This window comes from Talpa europaea (assembly GCF_964194135.1).
Source record: "Talpa europaea genome assembly, chromosome: 5".
In the NCBI taxonomy this organism is placed as follows: domain Eukaryota; kingdom Metazoa; phylum Chordata; class Mammalia; order Eulipotyphla; family Talpidae; genus Talpa; species Talpa europaea.
The window spans coordinates 68,340,968-68,368,085 of NC_140071.1; the positions used below are offsets into that span (position 1 = coordinate 68,340,968).

Here is a 27,118-nt window from a genome sequence, read left to right on the forward strand (position 1 = left end):
CGCGGTGTGGTAGGTACTACATTTTCAATATTGAACAACAGAGACACAAATCTATTCGCAAGGTTTAATAGTCTGAGAGCTGGGGAAGGGGTTGGAGATTGGAGAGTGGAAGGATTATATGAAAGAATAAATTTTAAAAGAGCAGAAGGCAAATGGAAAAGTGCTGACTACGAGCTTACTTTGGAAAAAATATTATCAGGATCCCACAGAACACTGGGATGATATAATATGCTGCGATTCCAGGAAAGTTTTTCTGTTGGTTTTTTTTTTTTTTTTTTTTTCATTTGGAAGTTATTCCACAGCTTTAAAACAGAAAACTATTATATGGTTTCAAGTCCAGAAGGGGGCACTTTTTCTAACACAGGTCTAACAAAAGCATTAATATATGTGAATGTTGGTTCTAGTAATAAACTGAAGTAAATATTGATATCAAGTCTGATTTAATCGACAATTTTGGTGTCTACTAAAGTTGAGAAATTAGTAATTTAACTACTTGCAAAATGTTTTACTCAGAAAACTAAGTTAAACTGGTTAGAAACTATTTCAAAAATCTTCCTCGAGGTTTTGTATTCTCTTGGAAAGAAAAGAAAAAGTAAATGGTCTAACACCATTAAGTTTATTTTTAAATCATGTAGCTTACTAATTTTGTAAATAGTCCACCTAAATTTGTATAACAGTTGATTTGTAAATAAGTGAAGAGGTTATAAAAAGAGAACATTTTAAAGAGAGATGTGCAGGTGTTTATTTTCTTGATAGGTCTTATTAAGAAAAATCCATTAAGCCTTCATCTCTGGAGGTTTTCTCTTAAAGAACCTAGATCTCTGGTGAGGAGGATACAAAGTTCAGGAAATAGCAACTAAAATGCTAATCCCTCTTGTAAAATTCTGGCTTAAAATCTGGGTGCCTAATTGAAAGAGAAAGTAGGAATGATTTTTTTTAGAGAACATTCATTCTAATATAACCTTAACTTTGTTTTCAAATAATGAAACTTTCAACCTGACTCTTCATTTGTTAATTCCCTTTAGGAGGTGATTTCCTCTCCTTTCTGAGAAAGAAGAAGGATGAACTAAAACTCAAACAATTAGTGAAATTTGCGTTAGATGCTGCTTCTGGTATGGCATATCTTGAGAATAAAAACTGTATACACAGGTAAGTAGAACATTTTTAAAACATTTTTCAGTTTTCTTAATAGAATGCTAAAAACTGATATCTTTGCTGCAGTGCAACAATTTACTTCACAAAACTTAATTTCTTATTGTTTTTCACATTTTGTGTGAAAGTATTCTTTCATAATTGCTTATACAGTTTACAGAAACACTCACTTTCTCTCTTGAGGGAAGTACAATAATTAATTACCTACTAATTAGTATTTATTTTATTATAATCATGAATAGAATAGTGATATTGTTACAGGGCAGGGAGAGGGGCAGCCCAAACCCTCCAAACCTGCCTATTCTAAATGGGTTCTGCTATCCGCCGCATCAACACAAAACATATGAAACTTTAATGGGAAGGAACTTTAATACAATTAGGAAACAATACAGGAAAGGCAAAGAATCTAGTTTCTAAATCAAGCACCCAAAGTTACCGGTCCCCTCGTGGGTAAAAGTCCACCCAAGCAGGATTGGCCCACAGCAAGGCCCCAAAGCCTGCCACAAATCTAACGCATCTTCCAGTGGGGACCCACAGAAAAGCATCAGAAACAACCAGACAAGTTTGGGAGGAAAAAAGCAAAATCAAAATCAAGATAAAAGCTGCCATTGTCACTTCACCACGGGTCTCTCACCCACATCTGTGTCACCCAGTCCACGACCAAAAGGCAAGTGTAGTTTCTTCACATGTCTCTCCATTCCATGTGCCTCCTCCAGGTCTCCTCCTGGCTCTCCATCCTGCTTCCTTCCTTCTCAGTCTCTTCTGCAGCTTCTTCTCTCCCTGATCAGCTCCACCCTCCATTTGGGTAGGGCAGGAAACCTGGAACCTCCCCCTTTCCTGGGGACTACCCTGTTACAATCCCCCCTTTTAATTTTTATTCTACCATATCTATGGTGGCACAGATCTCAGGGTGTAGTCTTAGTATGGCAGAACCCATTTAGAATAGGCAGGTTTGCGGGGTTTGGCCTGCACCTCTCCCTGCCCTTTAACAATATGAGATGTACTTTTAATGGACAAACTGAGGGGCACCCTGCGGCTCCCAAACTTCCACGTCCTTGGTGGGTTCTGATATCCACTGCATAAAGACAAAGCATTTTCCTTGTGTATAGCATAGAGAGAGAGGAGAGAGAAATGATAATAGTTTCCCAATGAAACAGCCAAAGTTACCCATCTCCTTGTGGGTTATGTCCAGTTTAACAGCATTAGGCCAAAACAGAGCTACTCAGGCCTGAAAACTTGCCAGAAATCTAAGGCACCTTCTGGTGTGGAAACATAGGAAAGGGGCAGAAGGGGCAAGGGAAATCTGAAAGAAAGGGAGCAAAATCAAAGTAAAAGTCAAGATAAAAACTGCCATTGTCAGTCTCCCTATGGGTTTCTCACCCATGTCTCTTCCAAGTATCTCCTTCTATGTCCCCAAGTCCCTGGTACAAGTCCAATGTCAAGAAACTAGTACAGCTGCTTCTTCACACTTCTCTACTCCACATGCTTATCCAAGTCTCAAGTCTTCTTGTCCAAACCCCTTTCCTTGCTTACCCCTGCTGCTCAGCAACACCCTTCATTAGGTGGGTCAGGAAACCCAGAACCTCCCCTTTCTATGGAGATTATGGTACTACAATTTAGTCATGTAAGAAATGTCTTAACTAATCTTTCTTTTAAAAAAAAATTCATGTCATAGAAAGCATCATAATAAAACAACAATTCATGACACTGAATTTGACAAGGGTAATAGATTTTAGCATACTAGTTATTTAAAGGACACTTTAGAAAACTTTCTCTAATCACATTAAGTCCACCGACTTGGTCTTAATACTTCATAGATTATGGTTTTAGTTTATTTGTAACGGAAAGTGTTCTTTATGGCTGTCAGTACAACTTAAAATTGCTCGCAGAATTCATGTAAATTCTGGCAAAATATAGCTAAATAGATGTAAGCAATATTGAGGTGGTTTTTTGAGTCAGTGGGTTTGGTGAATGGGGTCCTTGGGTTCACTCCAGGAAAGATTTCACCAGAACTCCCCTTTCAGCAGCACACGGCGCATTTCCCAGGAGAGTTTCTCCATGAGACAGAGATGTTATATTTAAAGAGCAGGTTTATTAGGGAAAGGGGTGGGACACTTGCATAGACACAAGTGGGCGGAAAGAGCCGTCCCTAAAGGGACGGGTTTGCTGAGAGAGGCCTGTATGGTTACAGGCAGACAGCCTTGAGAGGAGCTGCCTCTGATGAAGGAAGTCAATGAGGAGAAGCCTTGCAAGGTATAGGTCATGGGCAGGCAGGAAGCTGCTGCCCTGCAGAGGGAGAGAGTTGGTGAAAAGAAGCACCTGCATAGTCACAGATGGGCAAAAGGACTGCTGCCCCATGCCAGGGCAGAGACTGAACTGTTATAGTCTTCTCTTTGGGAGGGGCTCATTCCTTTATGGAGTGGCCTGTTTGCTGCTGATTTTGGATAACTATCCAGAATCCGAAAGCAACCGGAAATTCCACTATGGGCCCAATCTCTGTATCTTTACCCTCATGTCTGTGTTCTTGATTATGCTCTCTACAGCAGTCTGATACCTGCTTGGGTCTTGTGATAAGGCACTGGCGCCTAAGTATCTTGATTAATACAGCTGGGTTAATAGTTATGTTATTTCCCTCTACCCCCACCTCCTTGTGTGAGTCAGGGTCTGGTCTTGTGATGCCTCCTTTTGGTTTTCTGTTCTTCCCTCCATCAATATGAAGCAATTTGATTCAATGTTAATTTTCTGGAAACAATGCATAATACTATTTAATGTGGGCCAGGGTTCATTGTCAATTTGAACTATTGATAGACTTTAAGCTGGTGTATCTGTTAGGATATATTTCTCTGTGATTTGTTTCATTATGCAACCTTTGACCTAACATTCTGGTGGTTCTATAATGTATAATTATAGGAGAATAAAGTTACCTTCACCTAAAATATACATTTATTTGATCTCAGTGTATATTTTGTAATTAATTATCCAACAAAATTTAGTTGGTATTTGATAAGGTGGTGATGAGGTAAGATGATGATTTTCAGATGTTATGTTGAATTCAGTGAGTGGGTTTCCTCTGAGAAAAGTTTCCAGAGAGTTTCCCTTTTAGTGTCACATGCCAGGTTTACTAAGGAAAGATATTTGCATAGAGTCAAACAGACAAAGGCTGCATTTATTTTTATTTTTTTATTTTTAAACAATATTTGCTTCCCCCACCCCCTCAGATTGAGTCCCCAAAGAATTTCCTTCCCCAAGGCACCCATGCACCCTCACCACAGTCCTGTGTTCCTCCCTCCCTCCCTCTGATCCCTCTCCCTCCTCCTCTCCTACAGTATGTCTCTGATTTATAATTGTCTGTTTTTGCTTGTTGTGTTTTGTACTGTTATTATTTTTTTACACTGATGACTTATTTGGTCCCCCTATACTCCTGTTATAAGTGAAACCATCTGATATTTTTCTTTTTCCTTCTGGCTTATTTTACTGAGCATAATTTCTTCTAGCTCCACCCACATTGCTGTGAATGGCATGAGTTTATCTTTTTGATTGCTGAATAATATTCCATTGTGTATATATGCCACATCTTCCTAATCCAGCCATCTATTTTTGGGCATTTGGGTTGTTTCCAGGTTTTACCTATTGTAAATAATGCTGCAATAAATGTAGGTGTACAGGTGTTCTTTTGAATCAAAGTTTTTGTGTCCTTTGGGTAGATCCTTAGTAGTGGAATTGGTGGGTCATGTGGTAGCTCCATTTTTAGTAGACTGAGGAACCTCCAGACAGCTTTCCATAGTGGTTGGACCAGTTTGCACTCCCACCAGCAATGTAGGAGAGTTCCTTTTTCACCACATCCTGGCCCACATTTGTTGTTGCTTGTTTTTTTTGATATGTGCCATTCTTACTTGTGTAAGGTGGTATCTCAGTGTGGTTTTGATTTGCATTTCCCTGATTATAAGGGATGTTGAACATTTTTTCATATGCCTCTTGGCCATTGGCATTTCCTCTTTGGAGAAATGTCTTTTAAGTTCTTCTGCCCATTTCTTGACTGGATTGTTTATTTTGTTTTTGTTGAGTTATGTGAGTTCTTTGTATATCTTTGTGGTCAGTCTCTTATCAGTTGAATGGAGTGCAAAGATTTTTTTCCCAGTCAGTGGGGTGTCTCTCTGTTTTGGTTAATGTCTCTTTTGCTGTACAGAAGCTTTTCAGTTTGATGTAATCCCAAGTGTTTATCTTTACCTTCACTATCACTGCTTTGGGTGATGAGTCTTTAAAAATGTTTCTGAGATATATGTCTTATAGTTCTTTACCTATATTTTCTTCTGTATATTTTATGGTTTCAGGTCTTATGTCCAGTTCTCTTATCCATTTTGAGTTAATTTTTGTGCACGGTGAGAGGTAGTGGTCTAATTTCATTTTTTTGCATGTGGAGGTCCAGTTTTCCCAGCACCATTTATTGAACAAACTATCCATGTTCCATTGAATATTCTTTGCTCGAAACAGACAAAGGCTGCATTTTAAAGGGGTACATTTATTATCAAAAAGAGAAAAGCATGTAAAAAGAGAAGCCTGCATTGACACAGTCTTTGTATAAGAACTGCGATTTGCCAGAGCAGTAGTTGTTCTTATATAGTGTTCTTTTGCATGCAGGGGGGCTTCATTCTTTTGTGAGACAAAGATCTATTCCTATAGCAATCCACGGGAAGGATTTTCTCTGGTAGTCTGTGCCTAAGGATTTCCTGTGTCTCAGGATTTTCCATTTCCATAACTGGTTTAATGACTGTGTTAATGATTTCTACCCATGGCCTTGTGAAACCTCCATCCCAAATTTTCTACTCTTTAAGTCTCCATTAGTATTCAGTTTGATTCTAAAACTAAAATTATGCCTTATATTTCAAGTGTGCTTCAATAATTATATATGTTGTTAAATACATTTCAGTAGTGAAGGTAATACTTTTCTAACAATTAAGACTATTAAAACTAAACCCCTGTCATTATATTTATGTATAATTTCCTGTAAATGAATCAAATACTTTATGGTATTTTAAAGTCCTAAGAGACCTTTAGATTTTGAACAAGAATTGCATTATATTATCACTAATCCCATTAAAAGAATACACATTACTGAAAGTAAAATTAAGGGTTTTGTCAGTTATTTATAGAAAATTTTAGTTTTCATTGCTCATGTGTGTAAGCTACTTTACTTTGGGTATCAAATTCTCTACTTTTTTGTCTCAGATTTTTTTCAAACCCTTGGACTGAGACTTTAAAGCATAATAAATGTACATTATTGAAACTGCTTTATTAATTTGTCATTTACCAATGATGTTCTTTAATTTTGGTGTATTACCTTCAAGGGAATCATTGTTTCAACTTCTTGCTGCATTTGTAGTGTCTGTTACTTTTGCTAATGAATGCCTGTCTTATCTTAGGTGCCTGTATCATCAAAATTGAGACCTTTCTAGATTGTAAATGGAAGTTAGCTTTTTAAAATTTATCTCACTAACCTTATCATGTCATTATCTTCTTATTTTTTCCATTTAACTCTAAGAATTTTCATGCGTTCACAAATTTTTGCAAGTCCATCCTTGCTGAACACATATCCTGGCAGACTGTATATATGTTATCTGCCTACTGGGATGGTTTATTGATTGAACGTGTTGAAGTGTCACATAGAACAGATAAAATAAATAGGTTTCAGTGTCAAGTTTCAGTGATTGGTAGTTGTAATGAGAGAAATATCGGGGTTAGGCTGCGGGCGTGGGCATAAAAGAATTCACCAGAGACATCGTGGAGAACAGGAAAGGCGGATTTATTGAAGTACCCTTCAAGATTGGAGAGGACAAGACAGGAGAGGTCTTTCCCTACAGGAAAGAAGGATTTGAGGCTCTCTTTTATGCTCTGTTTTTGTGGGCTTTCTAACTTGGGGCTCCAATTTGTACCAGTTATCTGCTGGGATGTTTGCATTCCTGGAGCTGGGCTGCTTTTTACTGGACACAGTGGTGTGTCCTATGGACTTTTCCCCAAGGCAGCCTTATCAATTTCCTTATATATACAAGTCTCCCAAAACTGCCTGATGGGCAAGGAGTGGGGCTTAGTGTTTAACCTTATTAAATAGTACCCCATCAGTAGTGGCTCTCTGTGTCATATATTTGAGAAGCTTTCAGGTTCAGTCTCAAAGTCCAGTAATGATAACTCGTGGCCAGGATACTAATGAATATTAATACACAGATCTCAAATTTGTCATTATCCATGGCATACAATATTCTCTTTTGGCCCTTATTTTCACAAATACTTACCTTTTTGATATGAGTTTTGCTTACTAGCCATATTATAGCAAAAAAAATGAAATGTTTTTATAATCATTTCTACTCATACTTGCTAGACTTCTGCTATTCCTTATGTCTCTTCATCATGATCATTCAGTAGCTTGAAAATCTCTAAACAGTGTTTTGTTTTTGTTTTTTTCTTTTCCAAATTTATATAAATGCTCTTTATATATATATATAAATTTATATAAATGCTCATTTTCACACCTCACCAAAACATGACATCGTATTGAGAAGATGAATCATTCTTTGTGTTGAATGTTTTTATAAACTCAAAGTTCTTATGTGTCATCTGTGGAACTATTTCTGTAGTAGTAGTAGTTAGTACAGTGAAGTTTTATTTTGATTTAGAGTTAGAATGTACACCCAAGCTCTGTTATATTTTTTCTCCTAATAAATATATAATATAAATATGTAGTATTCAGATAAGTGAAAGTATTTTTCCTTATTGGAAAAATTGCTAAAGAGGAATTTATAAAAATTTAAAAATAATTAAATTAATCTAAAACACAATTGAAGGTTTCCTTTAGTTTTTCAAATAATAAAAGCATCTAGTCCCATTCTTGGTTTCCCAAAATATTAACAAATACATGCATGTCTACAAATTGCAAAATCCCACAAGTATCCCACAAGTCAAAACAGAAGTTTTAAATATGCTCTAAATTTTATGTGAATTTATGCATTTTATCATTTTCACTATCATTAGAGGTCACTGGGATTTTGTACTCGAAAATAGTTCTAGTTTTGTCTCCCCAAAATAATGTCTTAAATTTTCTTTCTGTATCTTTTTTATTGTTTTGATTACTATCTGAAGAGAAAAGTAATATTTTATTACAGAGAAAGTGTATGACTGTTACAAAATGAAAAAAAGTTATTGCATAAATAAATGACCTGTTTTTAGAAAGTGTTCTTTAATTTTGTTTATCTTCCAGGAGAGTTCTCTTGATTCTCTAGGTTTCTAGTTGAAACTATTTCATTTAAAGTTTGAAAATGGATATTTTTCATTTTAGTTTACTTGTAATTGCATTTTCATTATAATTATTTTGTATGTCACTTGAACTTTCTTTCTCCTATTTTATATTAATATTTGAAGTACAATGATAAACTTTGGGGGTGTTTGTGTTTTTACTTACAGTGGCATATTTTCAGTTGTTAGGTATCACTGTGTAAAGAATACTAAACCTGATTAATTTTAAGTTATATGGATTAAATTAAGTTAAATGGATTGAAAATTGACATTATATTAGATTTATAGAGTAGTGGTATTTACAGTTTTATTACTGATAAATCCTGCTGCAAGATTTCTTTGTACTTGGAGTTATTTCTGAAAGTTGGTTTTGTCCACATCTTTTTGTATAGTATTCATGGAAATTAAAGGTAGGATAAAATTTTGATTATTGAATATTTGAGTTACAATCCATAATCTATGACAATTTTTGGAAAAAATTCCTTAATTTCATGTAGTCTATGTCATTGTCAATACTAGATAAGTTGTATTGGGAGGATGCTATAGAATATGATGTCTTTTTCTAATTAAAAATCTTAGATTGATTCCTCTTCATTTTTGGTTGCTGTACCTTAGTGATTTTTTGTTATTGTTGTTGTGATTAAAATTAACAGCTCCAGTGGAATATTACTCAGCAATCAAAAAAGATAAACACATGCAGTTTGCAGCAACATGGATAGAGCTAGAAGGGATCATGCTCAGCGAAATAAGTCAAAAAGAAAAAGAAAAATACCTGATGGTCTCACTCATAGCAGGAATTTAGAAAACCTAAATAAGGGACCAGGAAAAAGACTAATTAATACAAAGTAAAAACCAAAATCAACAAGCAACTATAAACCAGAGACACACTAAGGGGAGAGAAAGGACTAGGGTCAAAATAAGGGGGGGTGCAATTGTATGGGGACTATAACCAAAATGATAATGCATACATTGTGCAAAAATGAAAAATGATGTAAGAATTATATAAAATAAAATATTAATTAAAAAATAAATATACTAAATTTTAGTCTAAAAAAATAAAATTAACAGCTCTACAAATTGAAGGATGTAGGACCACCTTCATTTTATTGCTTAGTAAGTGTTTTACTTATTCTTTGAGAACAAATGTATTCCTTGTACTTCACATATGTGAATAGTTGCCTACTCAAATCATGGCCCTTGCATTCAAATGTATGTTACCAAAACTGATAATGCAAAGAGATAATCAATTCAGTAGTAATGTGTACAAAATACTATGGGAGTAATAGCAAGAGGTTCTAATAAGGATGTCAATAATGGGACTGTGGTGGGATTAATGACAAAATTTTGCAGATTCTGTTTGAGTGTGTCACTGAATAGATGGGTTAAGAATAATCCAGCTGAAAGAGAATTGAAAGGAAAATCCAAAGGGTTCAGCCAGACAGACAGGGGCATTCTCATCAAGAGTCATGTATTCCATTTCATTTGCCAAGGCTGTGGGAATATCTTCCTTACTTTCAGATTAATTTAAGAATGTTAAAATGTTGTATTTTTGAACTGGAAAAGAGAAGTAAATTGACAAAATTAGAAAATCCTGAAAATTGTATAATCTCATAAAAAGATTAGGTATGCAATCAAATTTATTTTTATGTTTCTTTGAAAAACTAATTCAGAAAACCAAAGATTTCTCAGAAAGCAATATTATATTGCCTTTAAATATATTCTAGAAGAATATTGTTTGATAACAATTGGCTTCTGATAAGACTTAATTAGGCATGTTTACTTTTTAGGTAAATGTAACATGCTGCCTCTATCTTAGTTTTGTTTTTCGTGATTTCAAATTTATGAAGCTACATTTTGCACAGTGATGCTTGTGGGATTTTCTCACTTTTAACTGTCTGTAACATCTGAGTCTATTGAATATATTGAAAGGGTTTTCTAATGCGCGGTGCCGCTTCATATTATTTAAATTGTAAGAAAGAGCCAAAATAAGCAAGGTAAAATATATTCCTTAATGTATTTTAACCCTGTATCTTTTCTGCCTCTTATGCTCTGTCATATACTCAATAGAATTGGTCTTAAGATCACTTTATAGATTATCTGAGGTCCAGAGAGATTAAGTGAAGATCAGTTAGACAATTAGTTTCAGGGCCACTACTATATCTTAGATGTGCTGACTTCATTCTGAAACATTCCCAGTCACTCCAATGACATTGTTTTACTCTGCCTCATTTAAGTATTAGTAATCCTAGCAACTGTTATGTATTGATAAATTACTTAGTACCAAGCACTGGACTTTAGTACCTTAGATGCAATGACTAAGTATGGAAGGTTCTAAGGACAATTATTTTCTCCCTGTATTTTCAATGTTGAACTCCAGAAAGCTGGAATAGTACCTGGCACTTAAACATGAATGACTGACACCTCAAAACAACAGTTGATGATACTGTTGTTAGGGCCATTTTTACATATGAGGAAATTTATGATAGGGAGGTTGAATATCTTGGTCAAGATCATATGGCAAAGAAAGTAGCATTTCCATGATATGGTTCTATACTCTGATGCTAGAGGCCACACACTAAGTCTCTACACTCAACTCTTATGCTTTCCATAAGAAACACTTCTGACCAATTAGGAGATTCAAGGTAGAAGACCAGATGGTACTTGGTGCAATGACTCAGTTTATATTTAGCATCTGGACTCATTATGATCATACTTAACACAGAAGAGGATGCTCTAGTCTGTGAATTGTAATTTTAGAAAGACATGCCAAGGTGTTTTGTTGTTTTTTAATGAACAGCTGATGAAATGCAGCAGTATTTTATTATTGCTTCTCCATTTAATTAGGACTTGAAATTTTATTTTTTTCATTTTTTGTGCACTATTGTTTAGATACCCCCTTCTGCTTTATCTGTTAATTAAAAACACAGGATTAGCATAGAAATGTGATAATCTCAGTTAGTTGACTAAACATTTATGACTGATTTTTCTTGTTCCAGCATTTGATTACAATTTTGAATATATTAAGCTGTACTTTTATTTTTATCTTATAAGCTAATTTTGCTACAGTACAAAAATGACTGCTCAGTAATTTTAAATGTGTCAAAAATGTATGGTCCTTCTCTAGGTTAACCTTTCTCTTTTTCTTTTTGGCTAGAGCAGTTTGGTATTCTCATGCACTGTGTAATTATGCAAAAGATATCACAAACATATCTTTCTAAGATATTTATGCTAGTACTTTATTCTCTGAATTTTCCATCGCTAGTTTCATTCATTCAAATTAAGGGATTTTCATTTCTCATGTATGTTTTCCAGGAATAAAAGTATTTCCGTTATGTTAGTATCAATTAACATATTGAATTAATGTACAGAGTCTCTACCTGCCTTCTTTTTTTAAAAAAATTATTATTTATACAAGAACTGGGGTACAGTCAGTGGCGTGGGAGGGTGAAAGAATTCACCAGAGAGATTGGGGAGCAGAACAGGCAGATGGACCAAAGACACTGCTGAGGGGAGCAGCGGGCAAGGAAGGAGAGGTCTGCCACGCCATGAGGGTTTCTCCCTGGCCGGGCGGGAATCAAACCCGTGCTGCAGAGGCTGCGGACAACTTCACAGCACAGCGCTCAACCCGCTGTGACACCGGGAGGCCTACTCTACCTGCCTTCTTAGAAAACCAAAATAAAGGATTTGGTGTAAAAGGTCAGAGGACAGGTAAGTTTATTTGTGGTTATGGGTAGGAAAGATGCAGCATATAAAAGATTCTATTCAGATATTCAGGGCAGTTCAGTAAACAGAACGAAAGCCCAAGAGTGAAAAGAGAGGGAAAGGAGGGCATAGAACTACATTAAAGCTTGGCCTCCCCGGTGGCGCAGCGGTTGAGCGCTGGGTTGGGAAGCTGCCCGTTGCCTATGCAGCGCTGATTCGATCCCTGGCTGCTCCCTGGAGGAGGGTCCCACATGGCGCGCAGACCTCTCCTGCCGCCCGCTGCTCCCCTCAGCAGTGTACTTCGGTTCTTCTGCCTGTTCTGCTCCATGCTCTGGCTCTGGTGAATTCTCTCACCCTCCCGCACTTCTGACTGTACCCAGTGCTAGTATAAATAAATAAAATAAATAAATAAATCTTTAAAAAAAAAAAAACTACATTAAAGCTACCTCATGGCTTGATTCAGGCTGGCCTTGTTTTACTTAGAAACAATAGAAGAAAATAGTCCTATACCTTTTTCAATATTTCTTCTTACTTATATTCAGTTAATTACTATAAGTATATTTCTAGTTCAGAATATCAAAAGTGATCTTTTACAGTAAACAAACATCAATGGTTATAATTCCATTTTTCTCTTAAGGGCCTATTTGATTACAAAGAACAGAAATGACATAAACTAACTTAAGTAATAGGAGGATGTATTATGAGAAAATAGAGTTATCTCACAGAATTCAAAGGCAGAATTCAAAGGCAGCCTTGCACGTTACTGGCATTAGGAACTGGGCAGAAGTCACAGACCAATGCAACATCCCTTTGTGTTTACTTGCCCTTTCATTATTTGTTCTTCTTGTGTTGCTGTTTCATTTCTTTCTTGTTCTAAAGATTGCATTCTTCTGCCCTGTTTGCAAAGGGATTTCAGATGACATTTGAGTAAATAGAATCTTCAAGGGCTGACCAGCATCTGCAGATAATTAATTAGTTTTTGAGGTATAATTTCAAATTCTTGGTAAAAATAATTGGTCCAGTTTATATTAGTGTCTAGTCCTTTATTAACCAGTAGTAGGACTAGATAGGATTGTACTGGGTATTTTTGCAAAGGGGCGATAACTCTCAGAGGCTGGGGCATAAACTAAGCAGGGTCCCTCAAAGGTGGCTACCACATATTCACTGATTGCTAACTAGTTGGCAATCACATTCATTATCTTGTTTAATCCTCATATTTCTACGAGTATAGTACTATTTATCACCATTTTAGAACAGAAAACATCGAACCGTAGAAAGGTGTTACTTGTCAAATATCATATAGCTAATGAGAGGAAGGTTCAAGCCTAATAAAAGACATGAAAAATTTTGGGAAAACTATGTAATAAAGTGTGTACTGGACACATTTTCCAGTTTCTTTTGTAAATATGACCCAATCTTGTGGATATCGCTCTCGTGAAGCAAAACTTAAAACTATTTTTTAAATGCTGATTTAGAGAAAGCCTCATTGCAGTGGTAAGAGAATTCTTTATAGCATCTTACCTCCCTGTGTTCCTAGGATGATTCGTTCTCACATAGTTCCCTGGTATATGGCTAGCAGGATAAAGGGAATGGGAAGATGGGGGTGGTCAATGTATAGAAAGTGGTAACAGAAGACCAGAGAGATAAAGGAGCAGCCATAGGAATATCAGCAAGAACCTTCCTAACTATGGTACAGCAGCAAGTACAAAAAGACCCTGGGAGAGAGCCATGCTAGATATGTCCAAAGAAGGCCATTAGGAAGATGAAAAATGAAGTTAGACAATTATGAGGCCAATTCATGATGTTCTTGTAAGTCATTGAATGGGTTTTGACTTTTAGTTTACCCATGATGGGGGCTATTGAGTATTCATTTGATGTGTCTCAGATTTTTGAAGTATCAGTTAAAATTTTTGAAGAAACAAGAAAAGGTTAATTACAAAGCTATTACAGTAATCTTAAAGAGAGTCAGTAGGACTTGAACCAGAGCAGTGGTGGTAGAAGTCATGTAAGTGGTATAGTTCTGAATATGTGTGTATGATAGAGCCAAACTCTCCAATGTTTTAGTTTCTATAATTCTAATAATTCCAATATTAATGCTTTAAACTACAAGGAGTAAAATAAAAGAATAGCACACAGCTTTCTTTCTATTGGAAGCCACTTTATGTTGAGAAATGTACTAAAGCTAGTGATATAACCAAGACTGGACAGTGGACACTCATTTAGATGTTTTCATTTACCACATTAGTATTACAATTTTTGTAATGGAAGAAATTGAAGAAAGTAACCTAGAGATGAATTGCACTCATGCTGTCTTCTGCAACTTTTTGTATTAAAATTGGTATGTATTTTCTTACTATGCTATACCTCTTTAAGAAATATACCTTGCAATTAGCATCATACTTCATAGACCCAATAATGTATAAACATAAGTAAAGTTAAATGTATGCATAATTTGTAGAGGTTCATATTTTCTACTTGGGATCTCCGGTTTTGTGATTTGTAGATAAACATAATTAATTATTTCCTACTGGAACTGGTAACTTTGTGGTATAAACAATGCCAGTAGATTCATATCTGATTCTTAGAAAATTAATGTCATCTGTAGACCTAAATTGTATGAAAGATATCATTAACTTGCTATTGTTTGATATACCAAAGTCCATTCCTACTAACATTGTGTGCTATAAATGACCTCTAGTATAACAAATAATAACTTTATAAATAACAAAGAAATGGTTACTGTTTATGATTCAGTACATTCATTTCTACTTCTTATGAATAGATATCATTTTTATTTATTTTTTGAACATATAATTGTAATATTAGAGAAAATAAGCACTTACCTATTTTGTGTGTTGTTTTATTTTTTATGCATACAAGAGCTGAGGTACAGGTCAGAGGTTTGGGGGGCGAGAGGATTCACCAGAGACAGAGTGGGGAACAGAACAGGCAGATTGAATGAAAACACTGTGGAGGGGAGCAGCGGATGAGTCAAGAGAGGTCTGCTGCACCATGTGGATTGCTCCCTGCCTGGCCGGGGATGCGGACCCCTTCTTAGGTTGTGCCTTTACCCCTTTCGCCACCAGGGAGGCCCTATTTTGTGTTTTTAAAGTTGCCTTTAAGTGAAGACCTTATATTTATTGTAGTTTTAGTTTTTTCATGCAGAAGAAAATACTGCGAATTTTCTGTGACCATTCTAGAGGGTACTTTTCATATAATAGGAGTTTGATAAATATCTGACATATTAATGAATGAATGAACAAATCAATATATAAATGAAATAGGTCCTTTACCCGCTGTTCTGTATGCTTACTAGAATGCCATTTAGTAACTAGACTTTTTAAGAAAATAACTTTTTTCATGTTTTTTTCCACTGATGAATGTTAATCTTATATTTCTACTGATTTATTTCCTTTTAATGAATAAATTAAGAAAAAAGTAATTATATCTGATGAAAACTGCATGCATTATGCAAACAGATTTTTTCTGTCAAAAGTTAGTATGAAGAACTTAGGATGCTTATGGTCTATTTTTTTAATTGTTTGAATGAGATAGTATCTGTGCTTTTCTCATAATACTGCCATTCTCCAAAAGGTAAATATCATCCTGTTTCAATGCAGTTTTTGTCTAATAGTAGTTATTTGTTAATTGAAGCTATGTTATTTTAGATAATGACTTAGGGATTAAGAAAATAACAGTAGTTTGTAACATGCCAGAAAGTATTAATTTTAAAAAGTACTTAGAAATAATTGGCAATAAACAACAGATGTGTTATTATGTGTTACCAGTGCTTGCTAGGCTCATTCTGCCTTGCCTTGCCTCTGTCCATTCATTACAGAAATAATGTGAGAACGTGAATGTTATGGATACAACAGTGCCAAGGTATTTAGTTCCTTACCATTTTAGATGGAAAGCATGGAACAAGTAACTTAAATTCTCAACAATATTTTCCCTTCAGTCTTTTTTTTTTTTTAATTTTTTTTTTGAGGCATGTTTTATTTATTTATTTGCTTGTTTGTTTTTGTTTATACATGCACTGGGTACAGTCAGAAGCACGGGAGGGTGAGAGAATTCACCAGAGCCAGAGCGGGGAGCAGAGCAGGCAGAAGGACCAAAGTACACTGCTGAGGGGAGCAGCGGGTGGCAGGAGAGGTCTGCGCACCATGCGGGACCCTCCTCCAGTGGACGGGGAGCAGCCGGGGATCGAACCAGCGCCGCAGAGGCCGCGGGCAGCTTCTAAACCCAGCGCTCAACCGCTGCGCCACCGGGGAGGCCCTTCCCTTCAGTCTTAAAAATCGCATTATGCCTCTTTAAAATTAGACCTCTATTTACTTATATAAATTAATTAAGAAATAAAATTCAAGTAATCGCATGCTATTTGAGGTCTTTTAAAATTCAAGGTGCCACAATTTGGCATTAAGTATAAATAATCTGCGAACTTCTTTATAACCAAGTGAACACATAATTGATGTGTAATTCAAGAACTAGTCTGTTTTATCATACTGAGCCTTTGCATTTTAAGCCTTATTTTTTCTTGAATATCTGTCAAGTGAAGCAATGAAAATTTTAATATTTACATCAAAGTTGTGCTTAAGCACATAGTAGAAACAGATACTTGGACTTCTTTATTTTTGCTTTTATGATATTACATAAACTTGTTTGGTGAAATTTATCATTTTTTTACAATTTCCAAAGCCTCTATACATCCTACAGGATAAATCAATCAAAAGTATGTATTGAATGATTTCTTTGTAAAAGAACCTGTTCAAATATGTTCCCTACTGTCTACAAAAATGAGAGATGCAAGTTAAAGATATAAAAATGTTTTGATAACTTGATATAAACTGTGCATGGGTGGAAAGAAGTGAAAATGAAATAATGGTAGGATTTCTGAAGGACTTTTATAGAAGGAAGGAAAAAAAAGGCATATAGCTGTCCATATAGCTGTCTTATATTGGCATATAAGAGCCAATCAACTGAACTTATTTTTTCAGTTTATGTATGTAGCTATATTAGAAATAAGCTTAATTCTCACAGGGTTCCCTGACTAACTTTTTACCATATTTGTGACCTTGTCATAAGGCCATGGAAAACGTCTCTGAATAAGTAACATTTAAACAGAAAAGCTAGAAGTAACTAAGACAGAAGAGAAGACAGCTCAATTACAAGACAGAGTAGCATGGAGATAGAAAGAGAAAGGTCTTTCTTTTTTTTTATTTTGTATATTTTTTACATCATTTTTCATTTTTGCCCAATGTATGCATTTTCATCTCGATTGTAGTGCCCATAAATTTCCCCCCACCACGTTGTTTTGATCCTACTCCCTTCCCCCACCACCCCCTCCTGCCCCCGTAGTGTATCTCTGGTTTATAGGTGCTTGTTTTTTGTTTTTTGGGTTTTTTTTTAAGATTTATTTATTTATTTATACAAGCACTGGGTACAGTCAGAAGTGTGGGAGGGTGAGAGAATTCACCAGAGCCAGAGCAGGAAGCAGAACAGACAGACCGAAGTACACTGCTGAGGGGAGCAGTGGGCGGCAGGAGAGGTCTGCACGCCATGTGGGACCCTCACCCGGCAGCCGGGGATCGAACTGTGGCTGCAGAGGCTGCGGGCAGCTTCGCAGCCCGGTGAGCAATCGCTGCGCCACCGGGGAGGCCCTATAGTTGCTTGTTGATTTTGATTTTTACTTTATTATAATTAGGGTTTTTTCCTGGTCCCTTATTTAGGTTTTCTAAATTCCTGCTATGAGTGAGACCATCTGGTATTTTTCTTTTGCGTCATGGCTTATTTCACTGAGCATGATCCCTTCCAGTTCCATCCATATTGCTGCAAATTGCATGAGTTTATCTTTTTTGATTGCTGAGAAAGGTCTTTCAGGGCAATAAAAAATAATCAAATTGTGAGTGAGCTGAATACTTTACTTGAGATGCAACCATGTAGGAAACAGGGACTAAACCTTGTGAGGACAAGTCGAGCTCTAGAGGTTGGTCTTAACCCTGATAACAAAGGGAAGCCACTGTAGGATTTTTAAATGAAGGAGATCAAATTCATGTTATGTCTAGATAACATGGCTTCATAGTGGAGAAAGGAGGGAGAAGTGGATGCAGAGGAGGGATGCTTTGGAGAAAGGCAGATATATTCTAAGATATATTCCAAGAGTTCAAGGGCATGCATAGCTAGAAAATTGGTCTCTAGTTAACTCAGCAAACACTGAAAAATGAGCAGGTCTGTGGGAAGGAGATTGTTTGATTAAAATGATGAATTTCTTCGGGGCATCCTGAATTTTATGTGCCTATAAAATATTTGTGATGGTAATGTGTTTTTTAGCTGACTATTTAGACCTAGAACTCCAGGGAAGGGTCTGATCTGAATATAATAATATGGAAATGATGAAGAACAGTGGTGAATAAATGGTAAATTCTGTTCAGTGAAGCTGAATTTTTCATGAGTCAATGAGAAAAATATTTGAAGGTGAGAAAAATATTTGAAGGTAAGGACATGTTAGACTATATATGTGATTTTCTGAAATCTACCTGTATGTATTTTTTTAAGATTTATTTATTTATTTATGCAACTGGGGTACAGGCCAGAGGTGTGGGGGGTGAGAAGATTCACCAGAGACGGAGTGGGGAGCAGAACAGGCAGATCTACTGAAATACACTGCTGAGGGGAGCAAGCGGGCAAGGCAGGAGAGCTCTGCTGCACCATGTGGGTCTCTCCCTGGCCAGCCGGGGATCGAATTTGTGCTGCAGAGGCTGCAGACAGCTTAATAGATTGCATCTTAACCCCTTGCGCCACCAGGGAGGCCCTACCTGTATGTATTTTAAAACTAATAATTAATTTTGCCTCTAGATTAAAAAAATAAAGAACAAAAATTACTTTTAATTTCTGATGGTAGTATTCTATTTTGTCATTTTAGTACTGTTAATCTAATATGACAAAAAATCATTTTAGGATGTTTATTTAACATATGCATTTGAGATACTTTCTTGAAATTTTTTATTAAAAATAAATCATATCATCCTTGATAACTGTTGTCCTGCAAATAATTATGACAACTGAAAAATGAAAAAGAAAATATACTTTCTTTGTATACAGAAATTCTCCTAATTTTGCACAAATAAACTAACACTAGGATGAGAATCTGTAAAAGTGTCATTCATTAAAAAAAAAAAACTATTTCCTTTGGAAAGTTCATTTCTAGAACAAAAACCAAGAGAGTAACTATTTTGGCTTCTTGGGAGTCTTACTATCTGGTCATCAGAACTCACTATAATATTTAGTGTAAGAAAACAATGAAAAATGTGAACCTGGAGCACAATTCTGTACTGTTCTCCAATGACTACAATTTAACAATGGTAACAGTGAAAGCATCTCTCACAGTTTTTACATTTTACAGCATCGATACGGCTTACCTAAAAAAAAAGACATTTCCTTTTCTGTGATTAAAAAAAAAGCAAATTTAAGCACAAAAATAACTATCTTGCCCCCCCAAATGTATTTCTTAATACCCAAAGATTTTTTTCCCCAGATCCATAAAGTGAGGATTAGTAATACCTGCCTTACAGTCATTGGCTGTAAGATTAACATAAGAGACAGGACAACAATTGGAAAAACAAATGATGATTCATATTAGACACAGTGTTAAGTTACTGTACAGTTACAGTGGAAGAGGGAGTTGGACAACAAGACATTAAAATATGAATAGAAAATGAAAGGCCTCCCTGGTGGCGCAAGGGGTTAAGACACAACCTATGAAGCTGTCTGCAGCCACTGCAGCACGAGTTCAATCCCTGGCCAGGGAGCTACCCACATGGCACAGCAGACCTCCTGCCTCGCCCGCTGCTTCCCTTAGCAGTGTATTCAGTTGATCTGCCTGTTCTGTTCCCTCCTTTGTCTCTGGTGAATCCTTTCACCAACCCCCACACACACCTCTGGCCTGTACCCCAGTTCTTGTATGCATAAATAAATAAATCTTTAAAAAAAAAGGGAAATGAAGATGGATGAAGGGATGGTAGATTAAAGAAGGTATAGGTAAAAACGTTTGAATAGGGTGATACAGATGATGGTCATTATTCTTTATATAGGATGTGTATATCTCCGTATTTCTCTGTATACTCACTGCAAAGGATCATGCTGTCAAGCACACAGAGCTGAGGTTAAATTTACTATTCACAGCCAGTGCTGGCCTTATCCTCTGCCTCCCCTGGCTGCTACACCAAAGTGCATAGATAGAACCCTCTGCCCAGAGCTGTTTGATCCCATAAACATCTTTGTTTTTATATTTCCCTTTTAAGGCTTTATTTATTTAGAAGAAAAACACTGCAACATTGAAATAAGTTCTACCTGTTAGTTTTCTTTATGCAAAGTGAGAATTAGAACCAGAAAACAAAAAACAAAATGGTTTTAACAACAAATCCTCATATATCAATAACCCTGCTGCATGTAAATGACTGAAATCGTCGATCAAAAGCTGTAGAGTTACCAGTGGGATCAAAAAATAAAACCTTTCATTCTGCTGTCTCTGGGAGACTTACCTGAGCGCCAAAGACAAACATAGTCTCAACATAAAAGATTGGAACATAATTCTATAAGCCATTGTAATGCAGAATTAGAATCAGACATAATACATCAAATGAAATAGATTTCAAGGTTAAAAAAATAACAAAAGACAAATGAATATTATATAATTATAAAGGGATGAGGACATTAGAAATATATTACATAGGTCAATATATACATACCAAACAATGCAGCATTAAAATATATAATGCAGTTATTATCAAATATAAAGTCAGACATTGACAGTGACACAATGGTGGTTGGGAATTTAAATTTTGCACTTTCACCAATAAATTGATTAACTAGGAAATATAGTAGACTTAAATGAAGAATTAGACCACTTGTATTTAATTGACATTTATAGGACATTGAGCCCATGAAAGCTGAGTACACAGTTTTCTCAAGTGCACATGGAACATTCTGCAGGATGGAACACATATGAAGTTATAAAACACAGGTGAATATATTCATGAAAATTAAAAACCTATCAGGTAACTTCTCTAATCACAGTGCTATCAAATTAGAAACTAACCACGAAAAAAAAAGCAGGAAAATTGTCTAATACATTGATATTGAACAATACACTACTGAATGAACAAATCAAAGAAGAAATTTTCAAATACCTGAAGATACTTGAAAATAAAGACACAACCTATCAGAATTTATGGGATGCAGCAAAAACATTACTAAGAGGAAAGTGTATAGAAATACTGGCTTATATCAAGACACAAAGAAGTCAAGCTACCTTGCCTTTCACCTGAAGATATTAGAAAAAGAGAAGAAAGTAAACACAAAGCCAGCAGGAAAAAAGGAATAATAAACATTAGAATAGAAATACATGAAATGGGGATCAAAAACAAAGTCAAAGTATTAATGTAATCAAAATCTGGTTGACTGAAAAAGTGAACAAATATCTAGCAGATTCACAAAGAAGGAAGAAAAATCTAATAGAATCAAAAAAGAAAGAGGAGCAATTACAACATTTTTCAGAAAATCATAGGATCCCAAAAGATTATTACAAACCTCTATATGCCAGCAAATTGAATAACCTAGATGAAATGGAGACATTACTATTAAACCTTCAAGACTGAAACAGGAAGAAATAGAAAGCCTGAGCAAACCAATCACAACCAAGGAAATTGGAACAATAAACAAGATCCCTAAAAATTGAAACCTGGGTCTATCTAGATGGTTTCGCTAGTAAGTTTTACCAAACCTCATCTCAGACTCTTCCAAAAAATAAAGAGGAAAATCTTCCAAACGTATTTTATGAGGCCAACATCACTCTGATCCCAAAACTTAACAAAAAATAGCCAAAATATATAGCTGCAGGACAATTTCCTTGATGAACACAGAGATAAAAATCCTCAACAAAATATTAGTAAATCAAATTCAGTAATCCATTAAAGGAATCATATCATGACTAAATGGGATTTATTCCAGACACAGGGCTGATTTAACATATGAAGGTATCAATCAATGTAATTTACTCCATCAACCAAAGGAAAGACAAAAATCATTCATGTGATTATCGCAATAGATGCAAATACTGAATTTGATAAAATGCAACATCCATTTGTGATAACAGCCTCTAATTATGATAAACAGCCTCTGAAAATGGGAATTAGTGGGACATCCCTCAACATAATAAAGGTCATATATGACAATCCCACAGCCAATATCATTCTCAATGGTGAAAAACTGAAAGCTGTTCTTCTAAAATCTGGTACAAGAATGTTTCAGTTACAGCTACTATTCAACATAGTATTGAAAGTCTTGGGTAAAGCAGTCAAGCAAGAGAAAGACAAAAAGAATCCAAATTGTGAAAGAAAAACTATCACTATTTGCAGATGACAATAATATACATGAAAAACCTAAAAAAATATCATTTCAGTAAAATGGCAAGGTACAAATTCATCTTCAAAAATCAGTTGCATTTACATATGCACACAGTGACTTAGAGGACAGAAATTAAGAAAACAATGCCTTTTCATTTATAGCAGAAAAAAATTAAATACAGAGGAGTAAAATAATCAAAGGAAGTAAAGGAAATATACAATGAAAACCATAAGACATTGTTAAAAGAAATTGACAGAAAGAAAATAGAAAGATTTTCATTGTTGATAAATTAAATGACTGTCATACCCAAAGCAATACATAGGTTCATTGCAATCCCTGCGAAACTTCCAAAGTCATTCTTCAAAGAAGTAGAACAACATACTGAAATTCACGTGGAAATACAAAAGAACCCCAATAGTCAAAACAATTCTGACTAAGAAACAAAAAAAGAGTTAAGAGTGATAGTATCACATTCCAGTTCTTCAAACTCAACTGCAAAGCTATAGTAGCCAAGATGACATGGTACTGAAATAAAACTAGAAATACAGACAAGTAGATCAGAATTGAGTAAAAAAATAAAACTTCATGTCTGTGGACAGTTAATCTACAACAAAGGAAGCAAGAATATACCCTGGAGAATGGAAAGTGTCTTCAATAGGTGTTTGAAAACTGAACACCGATATGAAAAAGAATGAGACTAGAATACCATCTCACACCTTACACAAAAGTAGATTCAAGATAGATTAAATACATGGATAATAAGATCTGAAACTATGAAATACATTGACAGACAAAACACTCCACAGCACTGAAAACAGACAAAACACTCCACAGCACTGGCTTCAGAGATGTCTTTGGGGATTCGTCTACAATAGCAAGAGAAGCAAAAACAAATATAAACAAGTGGGATATCAAAATAAAAAATCTTCTGTCCAGTGAAAGACACTCTCCATAAAGCAGAAAGGCACACTACCTAGTGTGAGAAAATATTAGCACTTCATACATCTGACAAAACGTTGATATCCAAAATACACAAAGAACACAAGCAACACAGCAAAAAGAACACCATTAACCCAATTTAAAAATGGGCAGAAGAGCTAAATAGACACGTCTCCCAAAAAGTCTGTCAGACTTACAGATGGCTGATAGACACATGAAAAAATTGCTCATCATTTATTGTTAGAGAAATGAAAAAATACCACAATAATATATAATCTCACACATATGAGAAAGGCCCATATCTCAAAAAAAAAGTCTGTCAGACTTACAGATGGCTGATAGACCCATGAAAGAAATGTTCACTGCTTATTATTAGAGAAAATCATGTCAAAACTACAATATCTAATCGCACACATATGAGCAAGGCCCATATAAAAGAGATCAGAAAGAACTAATGTTGGTAAGAATGTGAGGAAAAAGGAAAACTTTATTCACTGTTGGTGGGAATGCAGACTGCTCCAGCTGCTATGAAAAACAATATGGAGGTTTTTCAAAATATTAGAAAAAAGATCTACCTTATGATCCAGCTATTACACTCCTTAGATATCTACCAGAAGAATGCAAAAAACACCAATTTGAAGGGATTTGCACTCCTATGGTCATTGCAGTGTTATTTACAATAGCCAAGTTATGGAAATAACCTAAGTGTCCAAGGACAAAAGAGTGGGTCAGAAAAATTATGATATATATTTATACAATGGGATACTACTTAACTATGAAAAAAGAAACTCTTGCCTTTTGTGACAACATGGGTGGAACTGGAGGGGAATATGCTAAGCAAAATAAGCAGAAGGAGAAAGACAAATAGTGTATGGTGTCACATATATGTGGAATATAGAGAAACAATTCAAAGGGTAAGATAAAATCTAACCAATAGCAAGCCCTCAAAATCTGACTGTAAATTGAAGCTACCAGAGGGGAATAGAGAGGGTAGAAAGCCAAGTGGGGAGGGAGCTCAGTGAGAATTATGTGTACCTTGGGGGTGAGTGTGCTATGATCCTATACCTGTAAATCATATACTGTTGCCTCAATTAAAAAAAATAAAAAGATTACAGATCATTATCAACATGATTTATTGATTTATCTTAGATCCAAATGGAAACCAGGCATTTTCCATTTCATACTGACATACAGCCTCTCCAGTTAAGTAGAAAAGGGCTTGCAGGGCCTAGCAAAGTAGGCATATTAACAAATTTTAAGAAAAATGAGTGAATCCGACTTTTTTTTTTTTTTTTTTTGCCTTCTACACAGCAGAGGGCCCATCTCTTGAAATGTTCTGTTTTCTACCATTTGAATATCTAGTAAACAACAGGTGGACCTTGCATTTTGCAACCCTGTATTGGTTGTGTGACTATGGGTTTAGGCACCGAAGTTGCTGTTCTGCTTCTCAATGTTGGAGTCTCTCTTGCTCTGTCTGCCTGCCTGTGTATACAGTCCCCTGTCTTGGCATTAAACGACTACAAAATCTACCAAAGTTTCCTCCTTTTGTCTGCAAGAACTGACAAGGAACCTACCTGTCCTGAAATATAGTTGCATGACACAAATCACATCTAGTTTTGTAAGGTTAATTTAAAATATATTTTTTCATCTCATGTTATTCAACCTAAAATTAGGAAGATACTACAAGTTAATTTTATACATTTTTTAAGTTACTTCTTGTTAGTTAGTACTCTACCACACATATACTATTTTGTTTGGTTTTACCACATATACTATTTTCAGCTTTCCAGGGACATTTGGGGGCTTGGAATATTTTTTATTCCTGAATTTTGTAGTTAAATGCTTTCTCATTGTAATTCAAAATTATAAAAATAACCTCAAAATGTTGCTATAAATTACTATAAATTATTTATTTATCTTCCTACTCCTTCCTTGCTCAAACTATCTCGTGGTAGTCTACTCCTCAAGATAAGCACTGTTATTTCTGGTAGGGAATTTGAAAATGAATAAGAAAATCCTTTTTTAGGAAGTTTTCATATATATGAATATATGACAAACATGTACTTAGAGTATATCACAGAAAATGATGAATTAGAAGCGAAGTCACATAAAAAGAACACAACACAGAATTAATTCAGATAGTCACTTGAATTGGGTAAACACTCCTAATTGGGTAAACATTCCTTTTTAGTAGGTCAGATGAACGAGTAAGACAATGTGTCTCAGAAGTCCGTGTGAGCTGAATTTTATCTGCGCTCCACTGGCCACCTCAAACTAATGGTTCTGGTATCCTGAACCAAAATGTTTAATATACATTAGAGAATATGATTTTTGCCAGTTTTCTTTACTGATAGATTTTGACAACCAAGTATTACTGCTGAGCCAGGTGTCAGGTGTAATGGAATTATTTTAGCTGTATTTTTGGTAAAAGGCTTCACTACACTTTTGCTTCATAGGATTTTTCTTTTCCTTTTTACTAATGCCAGTGCTTTGTCAGATGATCCAAAACAAAATAAGTGTCAATAGATTGCCTTATTTCTGTTTGCAAGTATAATTTAGTAAGGTGTTTGTTATGTAAAATGTTAAGAAATGAGTAACTCTTACTGTTCTAACATACTTGATGAGTTAAACCAAATCTGTGTCAAGTTATTTATTTAAAATGTTGCTATTTTGACTTACTCCGAGAAACAAATGGATATTTACATTCTGCTTGTGCTGATGTCCTTGATTGTAGGCTGTCATCCATATTTCAAGATAATTGTTACTGATTCAGCCTTTGTTCATACACACAAAAAAAAAAAAATTTGCCTTTCATTTTGCCTCTGGGATGTCACTCTAAGTAAAGACAAACACATACTTTGAGTGAAGACAAATGACATTTTTAATGATAGTATTGTTTTGCATTCTTCCTCTTATATGAATGAATATTATTCAGATGTTCAGAGTAAAGATTAAAGCAAAGTGAATAATTTGAAAAATGCATCATTATGTGATGCTTTTTAAAAATGTCAGAGAACAGAAGATGAATGGAATTTTTAGGTATATGGTACATTTCGCTATTTTCTATCAATATGCATGTTACAGCTCTTGAACACGAACTTATTATAACACAGTTTGTCCAAGTTTATGTTTCCATTTTATCATTTGGGATTTTTATATTTAAATAAGGGACTTTATTGATATTACTGATATTTTTTATTAGCTATAGAATTTTAATTCCATTGTGCTTATAATGATATAGCTTTAGAAAGGTTTTCTTCCCTATATAATAATATTCTAGAACAGTAAAGGTCTTTCATACATGTTGAGTCATTTCTCTGTACACTGTCTGAGATCTTTGTACTAGATTCTGTGGGTCAGTGCTGTCATTAACTGCAACAGTGATTCATCTGTGATTTTTAGTACTGTCCACCCTACAATTTCATGTCCAACCAAGCAATATCAAGGTTTGGCATTGGGAAGTATATGTATATCTACCATTTTGTGAATTTTAAGTATCAGTGTTGGTAAACCAAAGTTACATTCCTGGGAGTAAACGTTTCAAATGTCTGAATTCTTGTTATGATTAATATATTATCCTAACATCTTCCCTAAGTAGTGAAAATTAATGATAGTGCTGCCTTTCTGTCACATAGCAAGG

General features: G+C 35.2%; 1 protein-coding gene across 2 annotated transcripts in view; it reads left to right on the forward strand.

Annotated features, from left to right (window-relative positions):
* FER (FER tyrosine kinase) overlaps nt 1-27,118 on the forward strand; it is a gene marked incomplete at both ends in the record, with an annotated part of 433,549 nt that overhangs the window by 324,091 nt on the left and 82,340 nt on the right. For both annotated transcript variants that reach the window (XM_084234011.1, XM_084234012.1), the window contains one exon: nt 1,026-1,149. In XM_084234011.1, coding sequence (XP_084090137.1) covers nt 1,026-1,149 — 124 coding nt within the window. The remainder of the gene's footprint in view (nt 1-1,025; nt 1,150-27,118) is intronic.